Genomic DNA, 23050 nt, shown 5'->3' with positions numbered 1-23050 from the left:
AGAATAATCTTTAAATAACAGTCCACAGCACTAACTGCATCTTCTAATCTTTCATTTTTGGCTTATTAATAATAATAATCATGTCTTCTAACTTTTCAAAACACCATTTCAGTTTTGCTGTGTCCTCTTACTGTCCAGACGCCAAAATCCAGTAAATTTAATAAACATGTTAATGGAATGGAAACTTACTTATTACTTACAGTTATTTATATTTATTACTGTGTTCATAGCAATAAGCTTATTGAGTAGCTGATGACATTTTCTGCCCCGTGTTTCACCCCTCAGGCTATATAAGCTACACTAACCCTGTTAGGGCCGTTGATAAAATATCAGTCATGCAAATGAATCTAACAGCATTTACGTACCATTTACTTTGAAATTATCGAAAGGACCATTTTCATAATCACATTTCATTTCCTAAGTTAATGAAAATTAAATAAATGCCCTCTTTACACTTTAATCCAGTCACAAAGTGGTTCACAGGACAACAAATTAAAACCACTAACAATAAAAAGTAAATTTAAATATGTAAAAATAAAAAATAAAAAAAGATGAACCAACTGTATCCTCTAACAGTCCTTCTTATATTTGTCACAGCTTGGAAAGGATACTTGGATTGGTTGATGTTATGATCTTTCTTCCCCTTTCCTATATTTGAACTTCTATTGTTGAGTAATAATTTGCATATTTTATCACTAATACTCACCTAATTTTGTCAATTTATGATGGTGTAATTGGCTGAGTTGACTCCCTTTTGGTGACTGTGTTTTGCAACTTATGGTTCAAGTATAAACATGTTATTTCAAATTGTGAATTTAGTGCATCACAGTATACTGTATGAATTGAAACATTGCTTTAGTACTGTCTCTGTTAGAGAGTTAAATACCGTCTTTTGAAAAACCCCAAATCAGGTGAAATAGAATAATTTCATAAAATAAAGTAAAAATACAATTCCTGTAGGTGTTACGTCCAAGGTCTACGGGCAACCTGAATGCAACATATAGTGTGGCTCGCCACTCCTCCCACTCCCAAGCAAGGCCAGAGAACAAAAGGAATCTACAAATTAGAAGTTCTTTTTTTCTTTCTTTTTTTTCTGAGTTGAGAAGTGCTCAAAATAACAAACAAAATAATTCTAGGCAAAACCTACAACTTCCCTAAACAAAAACAAAATGTAAAGAGAAGACAAAGCATTGACCTTCTAGGCTTCTTTCACAAAAACAGGAGAAAGAAAGGGCTTCTCACTCCTACTTGTACTGCTAATTGCATGGACAATATGTGCATATGTTTACAATGAACAATGGCTAAGCCCAACAAGGTTGCCACGAACAGTGTTCAATTTCACTAAGTTGCTGTTTCTCTACTCACAAAGATTGATACACACAAGCAGCACAGGGTATTGCACAGGTGTGCCTTAGGCTGGCCACAATAAAAGACCACTCGGAAATGTGCAGTTCAGTTGTCGCAGGTTTTATGGAGCATGCAGTTGGCATGCTGACTGCAGGAATGTCCACCATAGCTGTTCCCCGTGAATTGAATGTTCATTTCTCTACAATAAGCTGTCTCCAAAGGCATTTCAGAGAATTTGGCAGTACATCCAACCGGCCTCACAACCGCAGACCACGTGTAACCACACCGGCCCAGGACCTCCACATCCAGCATCTTCACCTCCAAGATCTTCTGAGACCAGCCACCTGAACAGCTGCTGCAACAATCGGTTTGCATAACCAAAGAATTTCTGCACAAACTGTCAGGAACCGTCTCAGGGAAGCTCATCTGCATGCTCGTCTTCCTCATCGGGGTCTCGACCTGACTGCAACTTTGCACAGCCATTGAAGAGGAGTGGACCAACACTCCACAGGCCGCAATCAACAACCTGATCAACTCAATGCGAAGGAGATGTGTTGCACTTGCAAATGGTGGTCACCAGATACTGGCTGGTTTCCAGACCCCACCAATACAGTGAAACTGCACATATTTGAGTGGCCTTTTATTGTGGCCAGCCTAATGCACAACTGTGCAATCCCCATGCTGTCTGATCAGCATCTTCATATGCAACGCCTGTGAGGTGGATGGATTATCTCGGCAAAGGAGAAGTGCTCACTAACACAGATTATGACAGATTTGTGAACAATGTTTGAGAGAAATAGGCCTTTTGTGTTCATAGAGAAAGTCTTAGATCTTTGAGTTCAGCTCATGATGAATGAGTGTTGCGTTTATAATTTTATTCAGTATAGTTGGCCAATTTTGACGCAGCAATCAACTCTGCTTGTCCAATCCGTGGTGCCCACCTGTTCTCCGTTACCCGCAAGCACACCCTCTCACACACACACACACACACACTCAAAGGGAGGAGAACAGTTGACATTGCATGGTGAAAGAAAACAAATGACAAATATGACCCCAGAGTCATAACATAGGCTAATATTAAGTTTAGGAAAAAAACTCGTCCATCAGCTCTCTCCAGTTTTCCCTGTCAGTGGTGAATGGGAAGAGGATTGCTCTGCACATGTCCTTCATGCTGCTGGAGGGAGGGAAATTGTGATGCTGTTGCTGAATCTTTGCCAATTTCAAGCAGTACTTGCCACTCGTTTTTCCACTTGAACAGTCCTGGTTGATGTTCTCCAGAGGCAGGTGCCTTTCGTTTAAAATTGAGATCCAGCATCACCGACCATGTGTAGAAAACACTTGACGCCTCTGGAAGCAGTGCAAAACTACTGCATATTTAAAATAAAACATCTATATGGGGAAAATCAGTTTTCCTCCAGTTTCAGGATGTATGAAGTTTCTGTGTGACAGTAGAGCATCCTGTGCCTCCTGATACTTGAATCATGTTGTGTAAGTGGGTCATCTGGAAGCAGCGATGATATGAAGAGACCTGCCAGTCTAATCTCATGTTACAGACATGATGTAAATCACACGGCGAGCCGGGTTGGCATAATGAGCGCAGACGGTGCTGCTCTCAGGAAGCATTTGTTTTCTTTCCAAGAGTTAGATGAGAAGGTCAATGTCATGTCTGTGTGTGTGTGTATTCTATCATATATGTGAAGCACTTTGTAACAGTGTGTTTTGTAAATATATAATATTTTTCAACCTCAACAAATCCCATGAAAAAATATGTTCGTCCATCTTTTGTTACTTTCTGACTTCTTGCCAGTGGCTCTTAACTCCAAACCCAGAAATATATAGTTAAATTTAAAAAAAAAAAAGGCTCAGTCATTTGTAAAAACAGCTGGACACAGCTTGTTTTAGCAAATGTTACTCAAATGAAATAGTGCATTTGTTGCTCTAAGGAGTTTTCCATGTGGATGGAAACCCACCTAGTGGATTAGATAACATATGCATTACATATTATGATAACAATGGCCTAAACTACAAAAATAAGACCTGCTATAGTTCGACACTCTAGTTGCACTCATACCCTTCAACAAAATTTATACAAAAACCGGCTGATGGCTACAAAACGTCTTCATACCTAAATGACAAAATAGTTCAATTGTCCCAAAACGACATATAAGACGGTTGGAAAGTACCAGTCTAGCAGAAGGCAAGCCTAAAGTACATTAAGTGAGTGACATAAGTTGCATGATGTTGAACATACCAAACGTTAGTTTGGTTAGGTTTACGAAAACACTGTGCTTTGGATTAAAATGAGTACAGTATCTGACAAAAGTGAGTACACCCCTCACAGTTTTGTAAATATTTGATACCATGTATGTTGTATGTACATCACCTGGTTAAGTAATGTAAGTCATGTGACTTAAATAAGTCAACTTTGATATTCTTTCACAGAGATTGCGGCCTAAAAATAAATTTAAATGTCGGTTGTAATAAGCTGCTGCACAATCATCAATCACCTATACTACTGTGAAAACCTGTACGATACATCTGTCTGTCTTTCTGGTGAGGACAGACTAGCGTAAATGCTGTAATCCTCCTGCCACTTGTCTGAAGTTGTGACCTAACTTGGCCAGAGATTTGTCACCAAACCAGGAATTTCTGTTTATTTACCTCTTCCCTGCTCCTTTCTCCGACTCTCTTCAAATTCAAAATGCATGTTTGCCTGTGATAAAGAAAACAAATGTTCCCTGCTGTAATATGGGGAGTAATTGAATTGACAACATAGCGAGCTCTTATCTAGTGCGTTTCTCCAGGCGTGGCAGTGGAGCGACGTGCGGAGCAAGCTCATAATGGAGGAAACGCTCCTGGGCCACCAATGAGCTCTTGACCCCTGCTGCTCACTGGAGCACATCCTAACACAGCGAACGGAGAACGGTTATATAAATGAGGTGTGTGTGTGTGTGTGTGTGTGGACCTGCAGGGCATTGATGTGTCTGTGAAGGCATCTTGTTATTGCTGCCAAATGTGTGCCGTGGCAAGGTCACGACGTGCGCTCACACAGAAAGATGAGAACACGCTTCCACATGCAGATGGGATCAAACCAAGGATCAAGGCTGGGTGGCAAAAGCAGCTGTAACACACACACACACACACACACACACACACACACACACAATGACAATATGTGAGCAAACTCTGACCAGGTTGCTATAGCAATAATGCTATAGCGTCATCACATTAACGCATTAATTAATTAACGCCAACAATTAGGCTATTGCACTTTAACGCAGTTTTAAAAATATATATATATTATTATTTTGAATGTCCGTTGCTCACTGGCTCTGAATACACATCCAGTCAAACCCTGGGTCACAGGAGGGGCGGGATGTTGATCAGCCTGCAAATCACCCACCCAAACAAGCAGTGGAGGGAGGCTTCAGCAGACTTCTTGGCTGCAGCGAGTGGGAGAAAGACAGCGCTCCGCGAGTAAACGGCAGGCGCTCTATGGAGAGTAACCATGGCAGCTGTGCGCTACACAGCTGTAGCCTATTTAACTTAAGTTAAAATTATAGGCTACATAACTTTACCTGATAGGCCTTCATCTAGTTTTGCTGGGATGCCCTGCCGTGCGAATTCCCTCCTGTTGATGTCCTATTTAGTTAAACAGTAAAAGATTCTAGAAACTCAGCGAGGATCAGTCTCTCTTGCAACGCGTCTCGTACAAAAAGTTCAAGACAATTCAACTTCGGCAGCGTGCGTGAGGCGAGCACTTCACTCACCTCACTCTAACAGATCATAGACTGTTTCTGCTGATACCCGTTCAGAAAACAAAGAAAAGAAAACAGGTTTATATATGTTAACCTGTTGCTCAGAAGGAGCCCGTTATGATGTTCTGATCGTGGCTCTGGACTCTAACATGTTTTAACAAGCTAGATAAAAGGTAACGCCTTTGGCAGTGGCAAATAGCTTTGGTTTAATATTTGATTTGATTACATTAATGTTTAAGATGAGATTTACAAGAAATATTTTATTGCTACTGTGTAAAGGGAATACTGCTGGTAAAAAAAAAAGTACCTTATTTGTTTAGAGTTTGCAAACCACATGTTATTGCACGTTTGTGTATATAGCAGTACATTTATATAGTGGCTTTTATATAGCAGTACATTACATCCTTTTTTCGAGGTGAGTGCCACAAAAAAGGATGTTAAAATTATTACCGTAACTGTCAACAGTGTATGTGAGTGATGCTGCAGTCAGTTTGTAATCTGGTAGCGTACAAAATTATGCCACATCACTAGAATGACAATTTCCAAACAATGAATCATTGTTTCTTTTGGCCATCTGTGCAACTTTGCAGGCCACACATGAAGGTCAACACTGGCCTGTGAATATACTGGCGTTCAGTTCAATTCAGTTATATTTATATAGCGCCAATTCAAAGAGCAGGCTAGACCATACTCTTTGAAAAATTATTTACAGAGACCCAACAATTACGAACCATGAGCAGGCACTTGGAAAAATGTCCTTTTGACAGGCAGAAACCTCAAGCACAAGCTATACTCGCTGGGCGGTCATCTGCCTCCAGAGCAGGAGGAAAGACAACACACAGTGTCACAGTGCAAGTTCCACATAGAGATGTAGAATAATAATAATGGTAGGGGTATTAATACAAATGTCAATAAAAATAATAATGATCGCAATGATGAAGATAATAATAATAATAATAATAGGACTAATAATTCTAAGAGTAGTAGCGAGCATGAACATGGGGATAGCCTGCAACCACAGATCCTGATTCTACATAGTAAAATGCATTAACCAGATCCAGCCCTAACTATAAACTATAAACTTTATCAGAGAGGACTCTTAAGTCTTAAACTCTTAAATGTGGAGATGTCTGCATCCTGAACCCAAACCGGGACCTAGTTCCACAAGAGAGGTGCTTGATAGCTGAAGGCTCTGGCTCCCATTCTACTTCTGCAGACTCTAGGAACCACAAGTGCCTGACCATTAAGGGCCTTGTTGGTGAGCAGAAGGATTTTAAATCCTATTCTGGATTTTACAGGGAGCCAGTGCAGAGAAGCTAATGCAGATGAAATATGAACTCTTTTGCTGGTTCTTGTCAGTACATGAGCCCCAGCATTCTGGTTCAGCTGGAGAGTCTTAAGGGACTAATTCAATCAGCCTGATAATAAGGAATTATCTGCAACTATCCTGCCTAAAAGTAACTAGAAGTATTTCTGCATAATTTGAGACAGGATGTTCCTGATTGTTATAAGTATTTAACAGTGTTATCCAAAGACCCCGTACAGAGATACACCTTTTGTTAAAGAGTAAGATCCTTTTTATTTAACCAGAAACTGTCACTATGTTGCTCTCATCAAAACCACCAGACTCCCTTGACAAAAACTGCCTATAGTGGTTCCTTTAATGCCAATTAAATTTTCCACCAATTTTCCAGTCTCTGTACATTGGTGTAAAATGCAGCGCTAACATCTAACAAGTCAAGTACGCAGACAGTCTATTGTCGGATACGAATAGAAGGTCATTTGTCATGTTCACTACTGTCTCTGTGCTATGATGATCTCAACATCCTGAAAATCCTCAAATAAATCCTTAGAGAGAAAGAGAAGGTTAGAGACAGGTCTAGCTGGATCAAGAGTCATGAGTGAGTCCTCATCTCACTTTAGTTGTCCTAAACCCCTGGACTAAGAGTAGCCTTTTTAAGTAGAGGTTTAATTACAGCTATTATAAAGGACTGTTGGGAGGAGATCGCAGAGACACACACGAGATGCAGGCATCACCGGTGGCTGGGAATCGAAAATGGACTTTGCAATTATGTGGCCGTAACCACTGAGCTACCACGGTCTACCGTACAGGATTTAATTAAAGTGAAAATGAGTCTGAGCGAATATTTGCACTGGTGATTTACCATTATCTGATTTCTTTTTAAACTCTTAAATATTTAAATAGCTATTGGCCTAAAAAAAATCCAATATCCGTTAGTATCAAGCTGGGGGCCCCCACACGGGGTCACAAGATGAATCCAAGGTGTGGTGGAAAGATGAACATCAGGTAGGAAAAAACATTCTGATACAAAATGCCTTTTCCTTGTGAAATACTGTAAAGTTATACCTCAGTATTTGTTTGAACTATGTTTAATTCATATATATATATATATATATATATATAAAAAAAACCACACTGATTTAAATAATGCAAAAACTGACACATTAATACTCACTTAAATGCAGGAAGCTAGTCTCCTCCTTTTTCTTTCTTGTTTTTACCTTGTAATTTTAAGGTTAAACTCTCCAAACTCTACACAACAGCTATCAAATTTTTCTCTTCCGTTTGCCAAAACAAAGTCATTATAAATGTAATGACTGTTTTTGGCTTTATCATTACACCAACTTTTCCACCTCAGCCAACTATTAAAACTGGATGGAAAATTCCCTGGAAATATCGGATCTCAGTTTCCTTTATTCAACCCTATCCTGGATCTTCTCATAACTTCGGTAATGTAGAAAAGAAATGTTCTAATGTTCTGCACTAAAGGGAAACACATGTCAGCCACCATGACTCAAACACTGATCAGTCTGACCTGACAGCCAACAGAATACATTCACTTGTACTTTCATGGGAACACTGCTCTGTACACAGGCAAAGGCTGTTTGCATGTGTGAGTAATTGCACACTCCCAATGTGCTAGAGAAAGACGATGCTTGTATAATCCGACACATTTAATCTGGGACAACTAGCCTCCATCTCCTCTGGGACGTCACACTTCTGTCTCACAAAGATTGTCTCTCCTCTGATTGGCCCGTGGTTATGAGAGATAAGACGACGAGTAATACGTAAGCTTGAGAGGCACAAAGACGACAATCCTCCCTGTCTGAGACAAAAGCATGACTAAACGCCTGTTTTATCCTGATTATATCTTCTAGATTTCTCAGCGAGTGCTTTATTGATTTTTGTGACTTGGCAGCGTGTCAGAGTAAATGTCACATAAATGACAGAGATTTAACCGTGCACCGAAACAAGAGAATGAAGAGCGGACGATGCAGCCATGACAGTCATGTGGGCGTTTGATGCATTTTGCCTCAATGTTTGGAAACAACAGACAAATTGGTAATTCGTAGATGTCATGCACAAATTGCTGAAATCGCAGAGACTTACTTTTTCCAGTGAAGTCCATATGTCCACTTGGAAATGATTTATGAAAAAAGTTCTCCTTGAAACTTCATTTCTTGCCTGATAATCAAATTGAGTACATACATTAGAGTATCAAAAGTAATCCAGTTTATTTTTGTCTGTACTTCCGTGTAAACCGTGTCGTTACTGCAACATGACTTTTATGGGAAGATTTACTAAAATGTAAGCAAATGTTGGCAAGAAATATGGCTTAGAAAAACCATAGCAAAATCTGTTTACATGTTTGTTAGGAAAATGTGCTATACTTAAGTATTTTAAACTGTTGCAAGCATGTCCAAAAATAAAATGAAGCATTTAACACTTTTAATGAACTTATACACTCTCAGTGAACTTGGTGTCTGGAAGCAGACAGGAAACACCTACAAGCCAAAGACATGGCGTAAGCTAGACAACAGTTCCTGTCAATCTTCGAGTGACATATGATATAGATAAAGATTGAGCTACTTTGTATATCATGGGAAAAAAACAATGGGTGTAACCAACTGTTTAATAGCAGACTGTCACGCCTTTATCGCCAGTCAATTCTGTATTTGTTGCAGTGCATGTATTGACTTCTTGCAAGTAAACAATCATTAATTAAGACTCCAGTGACAATGTTATGTACATGTTGTCCTCAGCAAGTTGCAGTACTTCAGTTTGAGCATGCATACCCCTATTCTTCCTAAATATCAGCAAGTATTAACAGACCTCAGGCAAGTTTCACATTAATCCTCAGCGGGTTTTGCTTTTGTTTCTTCAGATGCAGTTGCCAGATGATATTTAAAACTCTGTGTTTAATAAGTTTATTTTTATTCTGGGGACATTCATATTCCTGCTAGCGTCAAGAGTTTAGTCATGCATGCCTGGCTAGAAAAAAAAAGTTAAACAGATGAAAATAGCATCTTTATTTGTATTCCTGTCATTCTCAAAACACATCAAATGAAAAAGGAAATCAAAACAGGACCACAGGATTTGTTGTGGTGGCAGCCCGGCTGACGGTGAGTGTCCTGGTTGTTTCTCCTTTTTTATCGTTTTTTCTGTTTTTTCCTTGGTTTTCTGTTCTCTGCCTGCCTCCCTGTGTTTTCTCCCCTGTGTGCTTTCTCTCTCCCTCTGCTCCTGAGCCCAGCCAACTACCTGCACCTGCATCTCATCAGCCACCTCGTCAGCCTGCCACACCTGCCAGTAATCACCTCATGACTGCCTGTATTTCAACCCCGGTTCTCCACACCATCCTCGCTTGATCGTCGTTCCCCCATACCCGGTGCCACTTCCGTGTTCAGGCTTTCATGTTTCTTGTTTTTCCACATTTTCTTTGTGTCTTGTCGCTGCCATCCCTAACCTTGTCTCTCTGTCTGTTTCCCTCCCAGGTACACTCACCCTCGTCCTCCGTTCAGTCGGCTGGGCTCATCCACCGGCCCTCTCCTCCTCGGACCTCCCCCACGGCGTCCTCCCTGTCCTCCCACCGTTCCTTGTTTGTAGTGATTAACTGTAACTTTGACTGTTTCTTGTTTTCATTTTTCTCTTAGTTGTCTTACTATGTCAGCTGTTTATTGCTGCTGTTCGGCTGGTTGTCTTTTACTATTCTTATTTTTATTGTTTGTTTTTGTTGTTGTTTTTCTCCTCCCCAAGCCCCCCTCTCTGTTCTATTGCAGGTTTTGTTGCTTTCTGCAATTGGTGTTTCCCACTGCTTCTCCCTGTTGTCCCCACCTTCCATCCCCTTCTCTTACAGGTCTTGTCCTTTCTCTGTGCTGTCTGCCCCCCTGTCCGGCCCGGTGACAAATCAATACATAATTAAATACATAATAAAACAGACAAAGGAGTATATTAATACTCTCTTGTTAAAGTAAAATCTGTCTGGCACAATATGGTATCCAGGTCATCATACTCTATACCAGGCTGCTGGGCAGGACAGGATTAAAAAATTTAAAAAAAACAGTAACTTTGTTTGGGAATGTGGGAAAATGCTCACCGTAGTAGTGTTAAACAGAGATCCTGTATCAAAAGTTGTATTGAGACCTTTATTATTTGAGTGTTGTGCTTTTATGTTGCTTATTCCTAAATTAATCTGAGTTTAGTTTAGTTCAATTAAATTACCAAGCATGTCCAGTGCACCGGTTTACAAAATTAAAAATGTGTCACTGTCCAAATACTGTGGTGTGCACTTAGGAAAATCTCCCTATCATCAATAACTGTTGACACTTCACCTATAACCCCCCACTTTTGTAAATTAAAATCACTTCTTAAAACTTATTTAGTTTATAGAAACAAGTATTTTATTAATGATAGCTCATTAATAGCATCATCACTATTGCATTTAAGCCTCTAATGCCACTGTGAAACAGCAAATATGCTGTATTTTTTTAAATTTAAATTTGTCTCAATGTGCAATGGCATACCAAAAAAATATAATAAATCACTAACACATACAGTATGATTATAGATCCATAAAACATCATGTCCCTTATAATTAATACATTATTAAATAAAAAATAAAAAACGTGAAACAATGGGCAGCATTATAGATGAAAGACTGTGTCTCTGTGGCAGCCATATTTTATCATCATCAATATATGACTTTCATTTGAGCATATAGATTCACAATAAGCAGGAAAACGGATGAAAGAAATGTGTAAGTATGTAAAGTTTTTTGACCTATTAGGATTTATAATATACAACACGTATATTATTATACCACATATCCCAAACCAGAATCGAGGATAATAAAAAAAAAGGAGCTGCATAACCTCTTCAAAAATGTGTCATATTCTCTACTGGTTTTGCCAGTCAGCCTCATAAAGACATTAAAAGGTTGAGGCTTGTACTTCTCCTTCCTGCTTCAAACAGTTTGTACCTGTTATCTGAAGCTCCAAACTGAAAATGCACTTGATGACACAGCAAAATTACCGCTGTCTGCTGCTGTGTCATGTGCGCACTAGACTGCAACTGCAAGACTGCCCGTTCTCCCATCATCCACTACTTATCCGCCCTCCCTCTATTATGTAGACTTTTATTTATTTATTATCTCCTAAAATGCAACCCTACAGCACAGGGACACCTACATGCAGCGGCTATTTTCCAGGTCACAGAGTTGTTACATAATTCATCACCTCTCTGCAGCTTCTGAACATCCAATACCCTACACCCACCCATCCCCTGTGCATCTATAATATAACATCACCAACTCCAATTAAAAGACGAAATTACAAATGCAGCAGAAACTAAGATCATCATAACCGGGTCACGCGGGGTTTTACTGCATCTGCAGCAACGGTGCGCCACACCGACCCGTCCCGTCACCGCCGCATGGCATAATTTGCAGACGGCGGGAGGAGGAGGGGTTTACTGACATCAGCACTGCCGCTCACTACAGCACCGAGCAGGCTGCCTGTCTGCTGAACCAGCCACGCCATCCATTTATCCTTCCTGACGGACTTCACGGATGTCTGGGCTCGCACAGCGGGGTTCAGGTAGTGTCCAAGCGGGTAGTTCGCGCGCCGACGCGCCGGTGGAGGAAAAGAGCTCGTCTGTGCAGTTTGAACGGTGAGTTTGCGGCGTGTTTGCGGGTATCAGACAGCAGTGCAGACTGGCGCAGGGCGAGTTTAATCAGGCACGCTGTCTGCCTGAAGTTCATATTTGGGTAGTCATGCTTGTTGTTTATGTCAGCCTGCATAGCAGAGTGGTAAAGGATATTTTCACAGAAATTTATGTATGTATTATAATGTTCTTAAATGTTCCTTATTTTGATGTACTTTTACTGATTTTCCCTAAATGTATCTCAAAAAGAGTTTCAGTCCTGAGCTATATCAAGCATTCAATTCCTAATAATTGGTTAAAAGTGTGTGACGTTAACTGTATAACTTCATTTTAAGTTTGCAGGAGCATCTGTCTGCATCAGGAGGCTGCACAGACAAGAAAGGCAAAGCAGCAGGGGTGCTCTGAATAGGAAGCCAAATTCTGCACTGCAGTGGATTTCCTCAGGTGTGTGTATGCGTGAGTGTGTCTCTGTGTGTGTGTGTGGGGATGTCTGACTTGACAGTAGACTTAGTGTAGGCTCTAGACACTTTCTCATTATCATTGGAGGAACCTGCAGAAGCTTGGGGCATCATCTGGAGGTCGACCCGTCCTAGAAAACTGTGCCACCCTCTAGTTTATGAACCAACCGATCTCCTCCCTCCACCTGCTCCTGTTTTTCTTTCTCCTTCGCAGACACAGTCTGGTGGCTGGTTAGTCTGTCCGTCCATTTGAATCACAAAAGCCTGCAGGCCTCAGACTGGAGAGCTGTGACTGACGGGTGGATTCATACTGTGGATTATTAAAGAAATGCACGGATATTTAACCAAATCTGCAGTGTTAAAGCAAAGACCAGCTGTCTGATCAGTTCAGCTTCATTGCACTTGGAGGACTTATATTTTTGGATTAAGAAGGTTGGACTGGCTCTTCAGGGGGTTGTAGGGCTAAAAAAGTGTCAAATTCCACCTCAGGGATCAGATTTTTATCATTTCCACTGTGTCATACAAGTCAGCACGACACAGCAAATCTCAGGCGTCTGTACAGGTTTCCCAGATTTAGGTTGACTTCCACTTTCACCTCAGGGATTTTGAACTAACAGAGTTTCCGTTTGGTATTTTTGGTATTAACGCAGGAAATCTCAGGCAACATCAGTATTTTTGGCTTTATGAACTTCTGTTGCCATGGCATCTGACAGTTTCCAGTACCGGGCGCTCTTTGAGTACAAGCGGGAACGCGGTGATGACATCAGCCTCCAGCCGGGTGACCTGCTCACCGTTCCCAAGGCCTCGCTGATGGCGGTGCCAGGGCTGGACTACCAGGACGGGGACGAGCGCAGCCCCAAAGGCTGGCTGCACGGCACCAACGAGAGGACCAAGGAGAAGGGAGACTTTCCAGGGACTTTTGTGGAGTACGTCGGGATAATGAGGGTCAGCCCTCCTGCGGCTAAATCCTGGCCCAGGCCTGTACCGCCGACCCCAGTGGGGGCACAGACCGCTGTGGGGGCTCAGCCTCCTGGAGCAGCTGCTGCTTCAGGTGAGTGCCGCCCCAACAGGATCGAACACATCATGTGGCTGTTTGGGTTCTCTGTTTGGCTTATCAGTTGAGTGTTTGCCTTCATAAAATCCACATTAACGGAACAAAAACAGCATTTTGTCAGTTTGGGCTGTAAAACATGATGTTGGGCTTCAATATGTGTTTAGTGCTGTTATGAGCTGCTCTGCTCACACTGTTTTGTGTGTGAGCACATGTGGTATCACTGCGGAGTCTTGTTCAGTTTTATCATGCATGGATTGTTTGCACATTAGATTTACAGATTCTCAGCACTGCTTGCTTGAGTAGGGAACATTTAAAGTTGTTCTTGGCTTGATCTGAGTGCAACATTGCTGTGTAACATGAACTTGAGTTCTGGTTTAAATGTACAAATAGCTCAAAAAGAAAAGTTCAGCTCAAGTGTCTGCAGGTCAGTTTTTATCATCCATTCGGTATGTGGTTGTGTTTAGGACACAGGATTAATGTTTCCAGGACTCAAGGGGAGATTTTGCTTTGGAGGGAACCTCTCGGTATCTCCATCACCTTTTCACCTACACAAAGCCATTACACTGACAGTAAAGCTTTGTGTGTGTCAGGGTGATCCAGGAAAGTGTGAGGCCTGAGGAGATTGGCTTGCGTGTCTTCACTGCTGTCCTGGGGCCCATTTCAGAAAATGTTCAACATACTGGCTGCACTTTTTGCAACCTGTTCGTAAGCAGAGCTTTCATTTCATTTTTGTGCAATGGGCTCCAGATGCCTGTCCAGGTGCTTTAGTATATTGCGCATTAAACCTGAAAATTGCAGTTTTGGAGTTTGTTCTTGACATGCTATATTATTCCACAATAATGTGAGTGAGCTCAAATTATATAAAATGTACTTTACTGTTAGTCCAACAGCTGAAGTGCTGGTTCAGCAACAAACATTATTTACCTCTAATATTATCTATCCATGCAGATAGTTTTGGTTTAATTTGTCCGGGTTTTGAAATGGTGGCCTTACAAATCTCTGCCTCTACTGCAATACAATGGAGGTGAATGGATTTTTATCGAAGTTGCTCACAGCATTGAGGAATGGCTAAAATCTCAGATGTGCATATCTTAAACCCTTGACAAATAAAACTAAAATAATTTGTAGATACCACTAGAGGAAACAGAGGAAATATGTTTTGTAATTTGGGTGAAATTACCCTTTAATTTAATTTACTGCTTATATACAAATCACAAACATAGAGCACTGTCAATACTTTTACATAGTGTACGCCCCAGAACCTCACAGCCAGCAGGCCAGTTTACCAGGCTACTAATCAGCTGATAACCTGCAGCTGTGCAGCTGCTGAGCTGATGTACCATGATCCAGTCCAAGCAAACCCCTCAGTCAAATACCAGCCCAGCATGAAACCTACCAGGCCCAAGTATCTCTTCTTCATCTCCAAATCAAGGCCACATCATGTTTGTTAGTCTCTCAACAAAATATCCTGTGGAAGCAAATTGGATTTGAATGAAAGTCTCTTCTCCTGCTCGTTATTACGTTATTATCGTCAGTTTGGACATTTTGCTTCACATCTCTTCATGCTTAGACTGCAACTGCAAACGGTGTACAAACAAACAATAATACTTTTTTAATATAGTACCTTTTTAAAAACAAAGTTACAAAGTACTTTACAATAAAAACATAAAATAAAAGCAAATAGGATCCAGAACATGATTATTGTAATTATTTAAATAATTTAAATACCACCAGTTAAAAAAAAAAGCCAGTTGATAAAAGTGAGTCTTAAGTAGTATTAAAGGAGTTCTGAGTTTGCCTGTCTGAGATCTCCTGGCAGGTGTATGGGGACAGCTGAGGGGCCCATACAGCAAAGGCCTGATGACAGTTCTCTTTCTGTGGGGGCCTGTCTCAGTTTTCAGAAACCTCACTATTGACACCTATGTGATCCAGTAGCTTTCTTTCCAGTCCACTGCTTGCGTGATTATATATTTATTATATCTTACAGTATCTCTTGGTATTGACTCCAGTTGGAAGATTGAGTGCATACTGTACACTAGCGTGCGAGCTCTGTGTATTCGTTCAGTGCAGATGCCTTTTTGATGATTTATTTAGGAGTGAGCAGAAATAGGCGGTAACGAGGACGAGAAGGACTTGAGCCCAAAATTGAAAAGGAACAGCGAAAAAGGCTGCCCCACTTATAAAGCTATTCTGAACCTTGCAGGCTTTGATTAGCATTTTTACAGGGCTGTGGTGGTTAGCTCTGATTTAGCCCTGGCTGTCTAGCAGAGTGAGTTCAGATCTGTGTTTATGGCTCTTCATTTGCTAAATAGGTCAGACGCAGAGCAACATACTTTACTCTCCTTCTTCTGCCGCCTCTCTGCCCTCTTTAATTGTCTGGCTTCCCATCTGTTTTATGGGAGTGGGTTCAGTCCGTCTTCCATCACCCGACATCTATACCGCTGTAGGCTTGAGTAAATAGCAAACACATTTGTTCTTATTTCCATACATCCCTACTCGCTGTGCTGATACTTTGTTTCCCATCCATCCATCCATCCCGCAGCCACAGGCTGTAGTTGTCCTGAATAAATGATTGGATGGGACACTGTCCGTCTGACGTGCTACATTCCTACAGTCACAAATCACACGTAGCAGTAGCGGTGTAGCAGCAGCACAGGGCGGCCTGTGCAGAGGGAAGCGAACTCATCTGCAGCCTCCATCACTGCTGACACTCAGGCACGCCCTGCTCTGTTCCAGCACTCAGTCAGTGACTGTGCAACATTTGACCATGCAGGCATGTTTTATGTTATAAAAAGGCCTGTAAAGAATTGTCTAGACTTGCAGTGGATTTTGCATTTAGAGATGTTATTTAAATACATGATAATCATTTTTATATTAACAATGAATCAAGTCACTATGGGACCTGCGTGCAAACCAGCCCTGATAAACCCCACTGTACATTACCTACCCAGTAATAAAAAGCTTTAAAAGATGTTGGTGAACTGCAGTTAAACAGCCAGATGTTTTTCTTAGGGGTTGGTAAAGACCAAACCAGAGCTAAAAAGAGAGAGAATATTTGTCTTAGACAGCCAGAAACGTCAATGGGATGCAAATGTTGCTCCACATCTGCCGAGTGTTAACTTTTGGAACTTTATATGGTGTTTATGTCAGTTTTGCAACTAAGTTATAAATCTTAAAATAGAAAAATATCCTCCTTTTTTAAGGAGAGTGCAGGTGTAAGGTGTGATCGACATTAGTGACCAAACAGCAGCACGAAGTGGCTGAAGCAGCCCTAACACCGGCAGCTAGAACAGTATATTGAAATGATTTACATAATTTAACTTTTTTCAGTTCATCTTTGTACATTGTGCACATTTTAGTATAGTCACAGAAATGTGTCCATCTAGATTTAAATGATATATGTTTGCCATTTTATTTGGGAAGGTGTTCTTGCCACACAGGCTGTGGTTTCATGCAGCGCACGCCATGGCATTTGCTGACTTTATTTAGTGTAGAAATCAGTTTAGAAGCGACATGTCCCTACCAACTACTGAATTGTCCCCAGCAATATTTTGATAAATAATTTGAAATATAACCACAATTGTCTGTCACCGTCTAGTCAGTGTATTTGTAACACAACAGGGTAACAGCTCTTGTTCTCAAAGTCCAGTGCATTTTTTTAAGTTTTGAAAGATTATGTCCTCACTCCTCATATGCCTCACAGTGGCCTCACAGTAGTTAGCCAGCACAAACCGGCACTATGCTCGTAAGGTTTTACAGCACTCCCATTGTGGTCTAAAATCCGAGTCAGCTGAACTTATCAACAGTAAATGTAATGAAAACTTGGTAGCTAGTAATTTCTACTACATGAAATGATTTTGATTTGATTTTATTGGACAGTAACACAAATAAATGCATAAAAAGATGCCTACGCAGTGACAATATCCATTTATCAGAACTGTCGAAGGATAACACAAGAAAGTAAGAAACTTATTTCCATTGCTGTCCTCGTTGTAATCTGATAAAGATGGCAAGGCAAGCGCCGGATGACTGAAAGTACCCTGTACAATCGACCCTTACAAATTCCGAATCTAATTAGCATTGAACAACCATTCACCACATGCTCGATTAAAACAGCGATCTGACTGGCTTAAATTAATCTCAACTGGGAGTTTGTTCCATTCCAATGCTGCCGTGTACAAAAAGGTATTTTGCCCTGAACAGCTCATGCAACAGTGACTCTATGACAGTCACTCATTGCTCCGTGAGAGAGTTTTATTTTGGCTGTGAATGGCTCTCGGTTCTCACCCAAAATTTGGCCTGGTTTCTTAGTTTGTAATCTCCATCACACTGTGTACATGTGTACATGTGTGCATGTATGTGTACCTGTATATCCACCTTCAACATGTACATAATGAGAATAGTTTACTCCTGCATCCTTTGCACTCTGATCACTGCACTATTTATCAATATGTCTATATTGTTTTGTTCATAGTGTGTATATATTAGTGTTGTCTATTCTGTAGTTTGTGTCTGATTTTTTTTATTTTATTTTTATTTTATTATTGTGTTATGGTATTTTTGTACAAGTAAGCACATCGTGAGCAATGTACAATCCTGAGTCAAATTCCTCGTAGGTGTACACATACCTGGCAATAAAACTGATTCTGATTCTTTCTCAATCTCCCCATCATTTATTTCTCTTCCTTTCCTGCCTCTGTCTCCCTTCCCTCATCTTCCACTTGTTGTCCTGAACACTCCAAGTTACCACGCTGAGTAAATCAGGAGTGATACGTAATAGCTCTAACAGGGCTCAGCAGCGCTAATCAATGTGTTACACTAGCTGACACTGCGATTGGGAACACCTTTCTACATTTCCCAACCTGATGCGTTATCCTTCTCTGAGGGGAGCCGTTTGCTGGCTCCATACAACATTAATTATGACAGTAAGCTAATGAATTCCCTGATGGTCTCTTCGTCACTATCTACCTACAGGTCTATGGGAGGCAGGTAATCAGAGTTCATGCTGAATCTAATGGGCTAATTGCACGCAGAGCACTGTTCTGCTGCGATAAGGCAGTTTGTGTTTTTTCTCTGCAGATGAGCCCTGTAGCTCAAGACACTGTTCCCCTTTTATGTAAATAAAGGGTGCAATTAGATGTACACCAGAAGACTAGACCTCATTAGTTTGTTCTGCACAGAGGCCTTGATTGGAAGAGTTAGGTATTTGGTTAAGTAAAACAAATGTGACCCTAATAATGCCAGGGTCATATATTCGCCACTGTTTGGTGAAGCTACTGTCAATGAAACTCAGCGCTTCCTGCACATGTTTCACATTAAAAGTGTGCCAGGGAAAAGGGCAGAAATATACCTTATGAACCACTGGAAGGATGTAAATAGGAAACATCTAACAGTAGGTGTTGAGTTTCATTGACAGCGGCTTAGGAGCGATCAACAAAATAGCACAGGAAGAACCGACAAAGAAGTGGCAAAGTATAAACGACTGGTATTAATGACACAGAATTTCTGTTAATAAAATAATAAATTGTTGTCATAAACTGGAAAATTGAGTACAAAAGAAGACCGTTGGTGGACAAAATGGCATTTTCTTTTAACACATGAATAATAAACGAAAAGTAAGTAAAGTACAAAATACTAGTGTTGAACGTTTTTTGCATCTACACATAAAGTTCTATCATATCTTAAAGATAAATACAGTAAACATGATTCATCATTACCTTCAGACTGGCCTGCTGTACTGCAAATTTTTTCACTTGGCACACACATTCATAGCAAACAGAGGTTGTCAATAGCACTCACTCAGTTTTTAATTGCGCACCAGACAGTTTGAGTGTCTCTGTGTCTTCAGAGGTGCTGCTGAGCGGGGCAGCAGATCAATGTGATCAGGCAGGTGATGAAATGCGGCAGTACAGGATAATGACTGGGAGATCAAACTCATTGTGTGTGAGAGAGAGAGAGAGACGGGAGGGACCGCAGGAAAATGCATAGATCAGTAATTGTGAGGCTTGCACAGTAACTGAACTGACAAGTGTGGAAGTGTGTGTATTCACTGAGGTGTGTGTTAGTGTCGACAGCCTGTAATCAACTCTGTGCTCACTGCTGTGCGATGAGTTCAGGGAATCAGCGATTGCAGCATTGGCCCGAACAGGCTAACTGGGCTAAATGGGCCTCCTTTATAGATTTATAGTTAGCTCGACTCTAAGCTCTTTGGTTAGACTGTAATGGCCTTCAGTTCAGTGTGTGTGTGTGTGTGTGTGTGTGAGTGAGAGTGTGTGAGTTAGTGTATAAATGCGGTACAGAAAGGAGAAGGTGGCGTTTGCAGCCATGTGAAGGGGAGACGTGAGACGAGAGGAGGGATGGAAGCGTTATTGTCTTTCTGTCATTGTCTGTTTCTTTCTCTCTTGTTTTCCAGTACTGGGGCCAGTATGTTAACTAGTTTAAAATATAATAATAATTTGATATAAATCACAAACTATCTGATCAAAAAAGAAGTGATGCCAACTTTTGTTTGACAGATTTCTGTTGGTACCAAAAAATGATTGAGGTTTGACACTCAGCACGAATCATCACCCCTGAGGTTATGTATCATTTGACAAGTTTTTGATAAAAATGACAATTAATTTAAATTCTTAGTTTTAGGGATGTAATGTGGGTAATGGAGATTGAGAAAAACATTTTATTTGTTTAGGGATTTCCATCTGCCTCATTCTGTCTTGATGACGATCTCTACAGAATTTGTTCTTATTTTGAGAAAAAGGCTGAATTTGAGGAAGAATGACATTGTGGATAGTAGCACTTAAGACTTTTAGTTTTGCCTTCTGAAGTTATTATAGACCTTGTTTCTATTTATATGTGATATAGCTCCGCATTCTGCTTTGTTTCCACAGTGGTTTATATTCGTGTCACAGTGAGGCTGAGCAAGAGGAGTCCTTGTCACAGATATTTACGTGTTTACTGACCTGTTTTGCGAGTGTGTTTCAGTGTTTTTTTTTTCTCTCTCCTCTTCTGTAGATGACATGTGTCACCCATGTGGAAATGTGGAGTTGTGTGATTTGGCAGAACATCCTTTTGGCTGCTTCTCTCTTCCTGTCTGTCTTTGATTTCATTCTCCTTCAGTCATCCATCTGAAAAAGTTATTTCGTCTGTTGTTATATTAAAAAATCAACACACTTGATTCAGGAAAGTGACGCGTTTCCACAGAATTGTTCAAACAAGTTGATTTTTATTGGAAACAGAATTGTTAATAATCTCACTCCGTTGGCAGTTTTTTCTTAATATAAGAAAGATATTTTAGACACGTTCACATCAGCGCATGAACTGTTTCCTGTTTTAAGTCAGCACAGCAGTGTTTGCCGTGCAGTGTGTGCAGCTGGAACAATGCACCGGGGCCCAGCCTACGAGGGACAGCAACAATAGCGGAGTATATCATCCTCAGATGCTGTCCTCCTTTCATTGATACTGTGTAGGCGTATAATGAGTTGCTGTGCTTTTCTTGATTGCTTTTTGTTCTGTGGTTATTGACATGCTGTGTAGGCTTCTTTGTGTTGTTTTGTTACTGTAGGCTGGCTAAAGCTTTTTGAGTTGTTTGATAGTTGGAGGCAGCAGGCTGTGGGGGTTTGATTCCAGGGCAGGCTGTTAGATTGGCTGCTGTTTGTGGTGCTGGATCAAAGGCTGCAGGTTTGCAACTACGTGGAGTCGTCGTGTGTCTGTACACCTGTGTAAATATTTGCACTGAGACCAATCACAATTATGTTCCTCTGCTGGTCGGCCTCACTCACTTCAGCTCGACGCGGCGTTGAGCCAGGGCTGCATGCCAAGTAGGATGCTGCCGCCTCGTAATTCTCTCTGCAGGAGAAACCCTGTGTGACGTCTGTTTTCATTTGTTTCGTTTCATTCATTCATAATATATGCAGACTTAAACTTTTGAATACTTTTGTTGTATTTTATATTTCAGTACTTTATCTTACACGTCATGGTCGTGGGGGTTTCTCCCCTCTCTGTACTGTCTATCACTATTTTCCATTTGTTTGATTTTAACTTGTACACAGTCAAGACCATGAAATGAAATTCTAAAACTAGTTATATGAACTGAGTACATTTTTGAGGTCCTGTTATCTTTGGTGTTTCCAATTTGGAATATTTCTTTTACATTTGAAAACACAACATGTTTCTGACCACTGAGAGATGTACTTCAGATTCACATTTTACATTCAGCATGAGAGCCCGGTAAGTAGGGATGTTGTCAGGTAAAAAAGATCAGATAAAACTGTATTGACCCCCAGAAGGAAATTCAGAAACACCCCTGAGAGATACTGTATGAACAAGATTCAGATACACAGTCGTTAGTCTGACTTTCTCTAGTAACAGAGCATTTCCCAAGTGAAGACAATAGTTTGGAGGAAAACAGACAAGTTTGGTGACTAATAAGAAGCTGATTTAAGAGGCTGCCAACCAGACGGTGCGATTTATATGAAGTTGTGTACTTTCAAAATAAAAGCCTTCTTTCTTATCTTTTCATTATTCTTCACATTTCTTATTTCCTTGCTTATGCATATTTCCTCGGCCTTCTTTCTATCCTGGCTGATCTGAAAGCATCTAGAATCTATTCTTCTTCACAATAGATACTTTTACTGTAGATATTTTTGTACATTGTACTGCTAAACATAGCAAAACATAAAAATGGTTTTCACTTGTAAAGGAGAATATTTAATGTTTTTTCTGTTGCTATACTTTTTTTCTTCTACAGTAAAAGCATTTGAGTATTAAATGTTTTCCCACCACTGCATGCTAATATTTTTAATCTCTGAAGTGCTATTGTTTGTGGAGGAGGTGAGATTCATTGTCCCTTTTTTGAAAGTCAATTACGGAGGTCCACACAGCGTCTGTGTTTATATTGATGACTAGGGTGAAGCCGCCGAGTCGTTCAGTGAAAGGAGAAGATTATGCAAATAAATAGGGCCATGAATAAAACTGGAGCAGAGGATCCTGGGAGACTGCTAGGATGGAGCTCTTTAATTATTTGATGCTGCATTGCAGTGACCTACCCGTACAGTATGTTAAATATTATAAGAGTATAATAGTATAAGAGACCTGTTCTATATGAAAAGTGCCCTAAGATAACTTCTCTAATGATTTTTCTATATATATAAATTTGAATTTGAAATTTAACTGCAGATTCTGGCTGCAGCCTGCTGTTCTGGGAATACATCCGTGAGAGGTTCAGGTCATCGAGAGGAGCGCCGGAGGCTCAGTGAGGCGGACCGTCGGGGAGAGCTGTTGTCAATAAAGCTTTTATTTTACTGGCTGCCTAATTGGCCTTGGAATCACTGCACTGAGCTGAAAGGCTTCTCCTCCAGAGCTGAGGAGGATTTACTTGTCAGCAGTAAAAGAATAAGCACACAACAACGTGTACACACATAAAACTTAACCAGGCCTGATTTTCTTTCTTTCTGTGGAAACATAACTAAAATTT

The 23050-nt window shown here is 40.6% G+C and overlaps 1 protein-coding gene across 4 annotated transcripts in view; it reads left to right on the top strand.

Moving 5' to 3' along the window:
- Window positions 1-11895: 11895 nt before the first annotated feature.
- Window positions 11896-23050, top strand: part of pik3r3b (phosphoinositide-3-kinase, regulatory subunit 3b (gamma)) — a 219290-nt gene continuing 208135 nt past the window's right edge. The window contains exons 1-3 of one of the 4 annotated variants that reach the window (XM_038715007.1): window positions 11896-12072; window positions 12402-12510; window positions 13175-13575. In XM_038715007.1, coding sequence (XP_038570935.1) covers window positions 13224-13575 — 352 coding nt within the window. In that variant the 5' untranslated portion in view covers window positions 11896-12072; window positions 12402-12510; window positions 13175-13223. Of the gene's footprint in view, window positions 12073-12401; window positions 13576-23050 lie in introns of all 4 variants that reach the window. The other 3 variants (XM_038715009.1, XM_038715008.1, XM_038715006.1) reach the window with 3 other exon arrangements.

Source organism: Micropterus salmoides, unplaced genomic scaffold (genome assembly GCF_014851395.1).
Source record: "Micropterus salmoides isolate LMB-PRFRI ecotype aquatic unplaced genomic scaffold, ASM1485139v1 Ms_hic_scaffold_13, whole genome shotgun sequence".
NCBI lineage: Eukaryota > Metazoa > Chordata > Actinopteri > Centrarchiformes > Centrarchidae > Micropterus > Micropterus salmoides.
The sequence above is the reverse complement of the archived record's forward strand: the minus strand, read 5'-3'. Positions and strand labels throughout refer to the sequence as shown.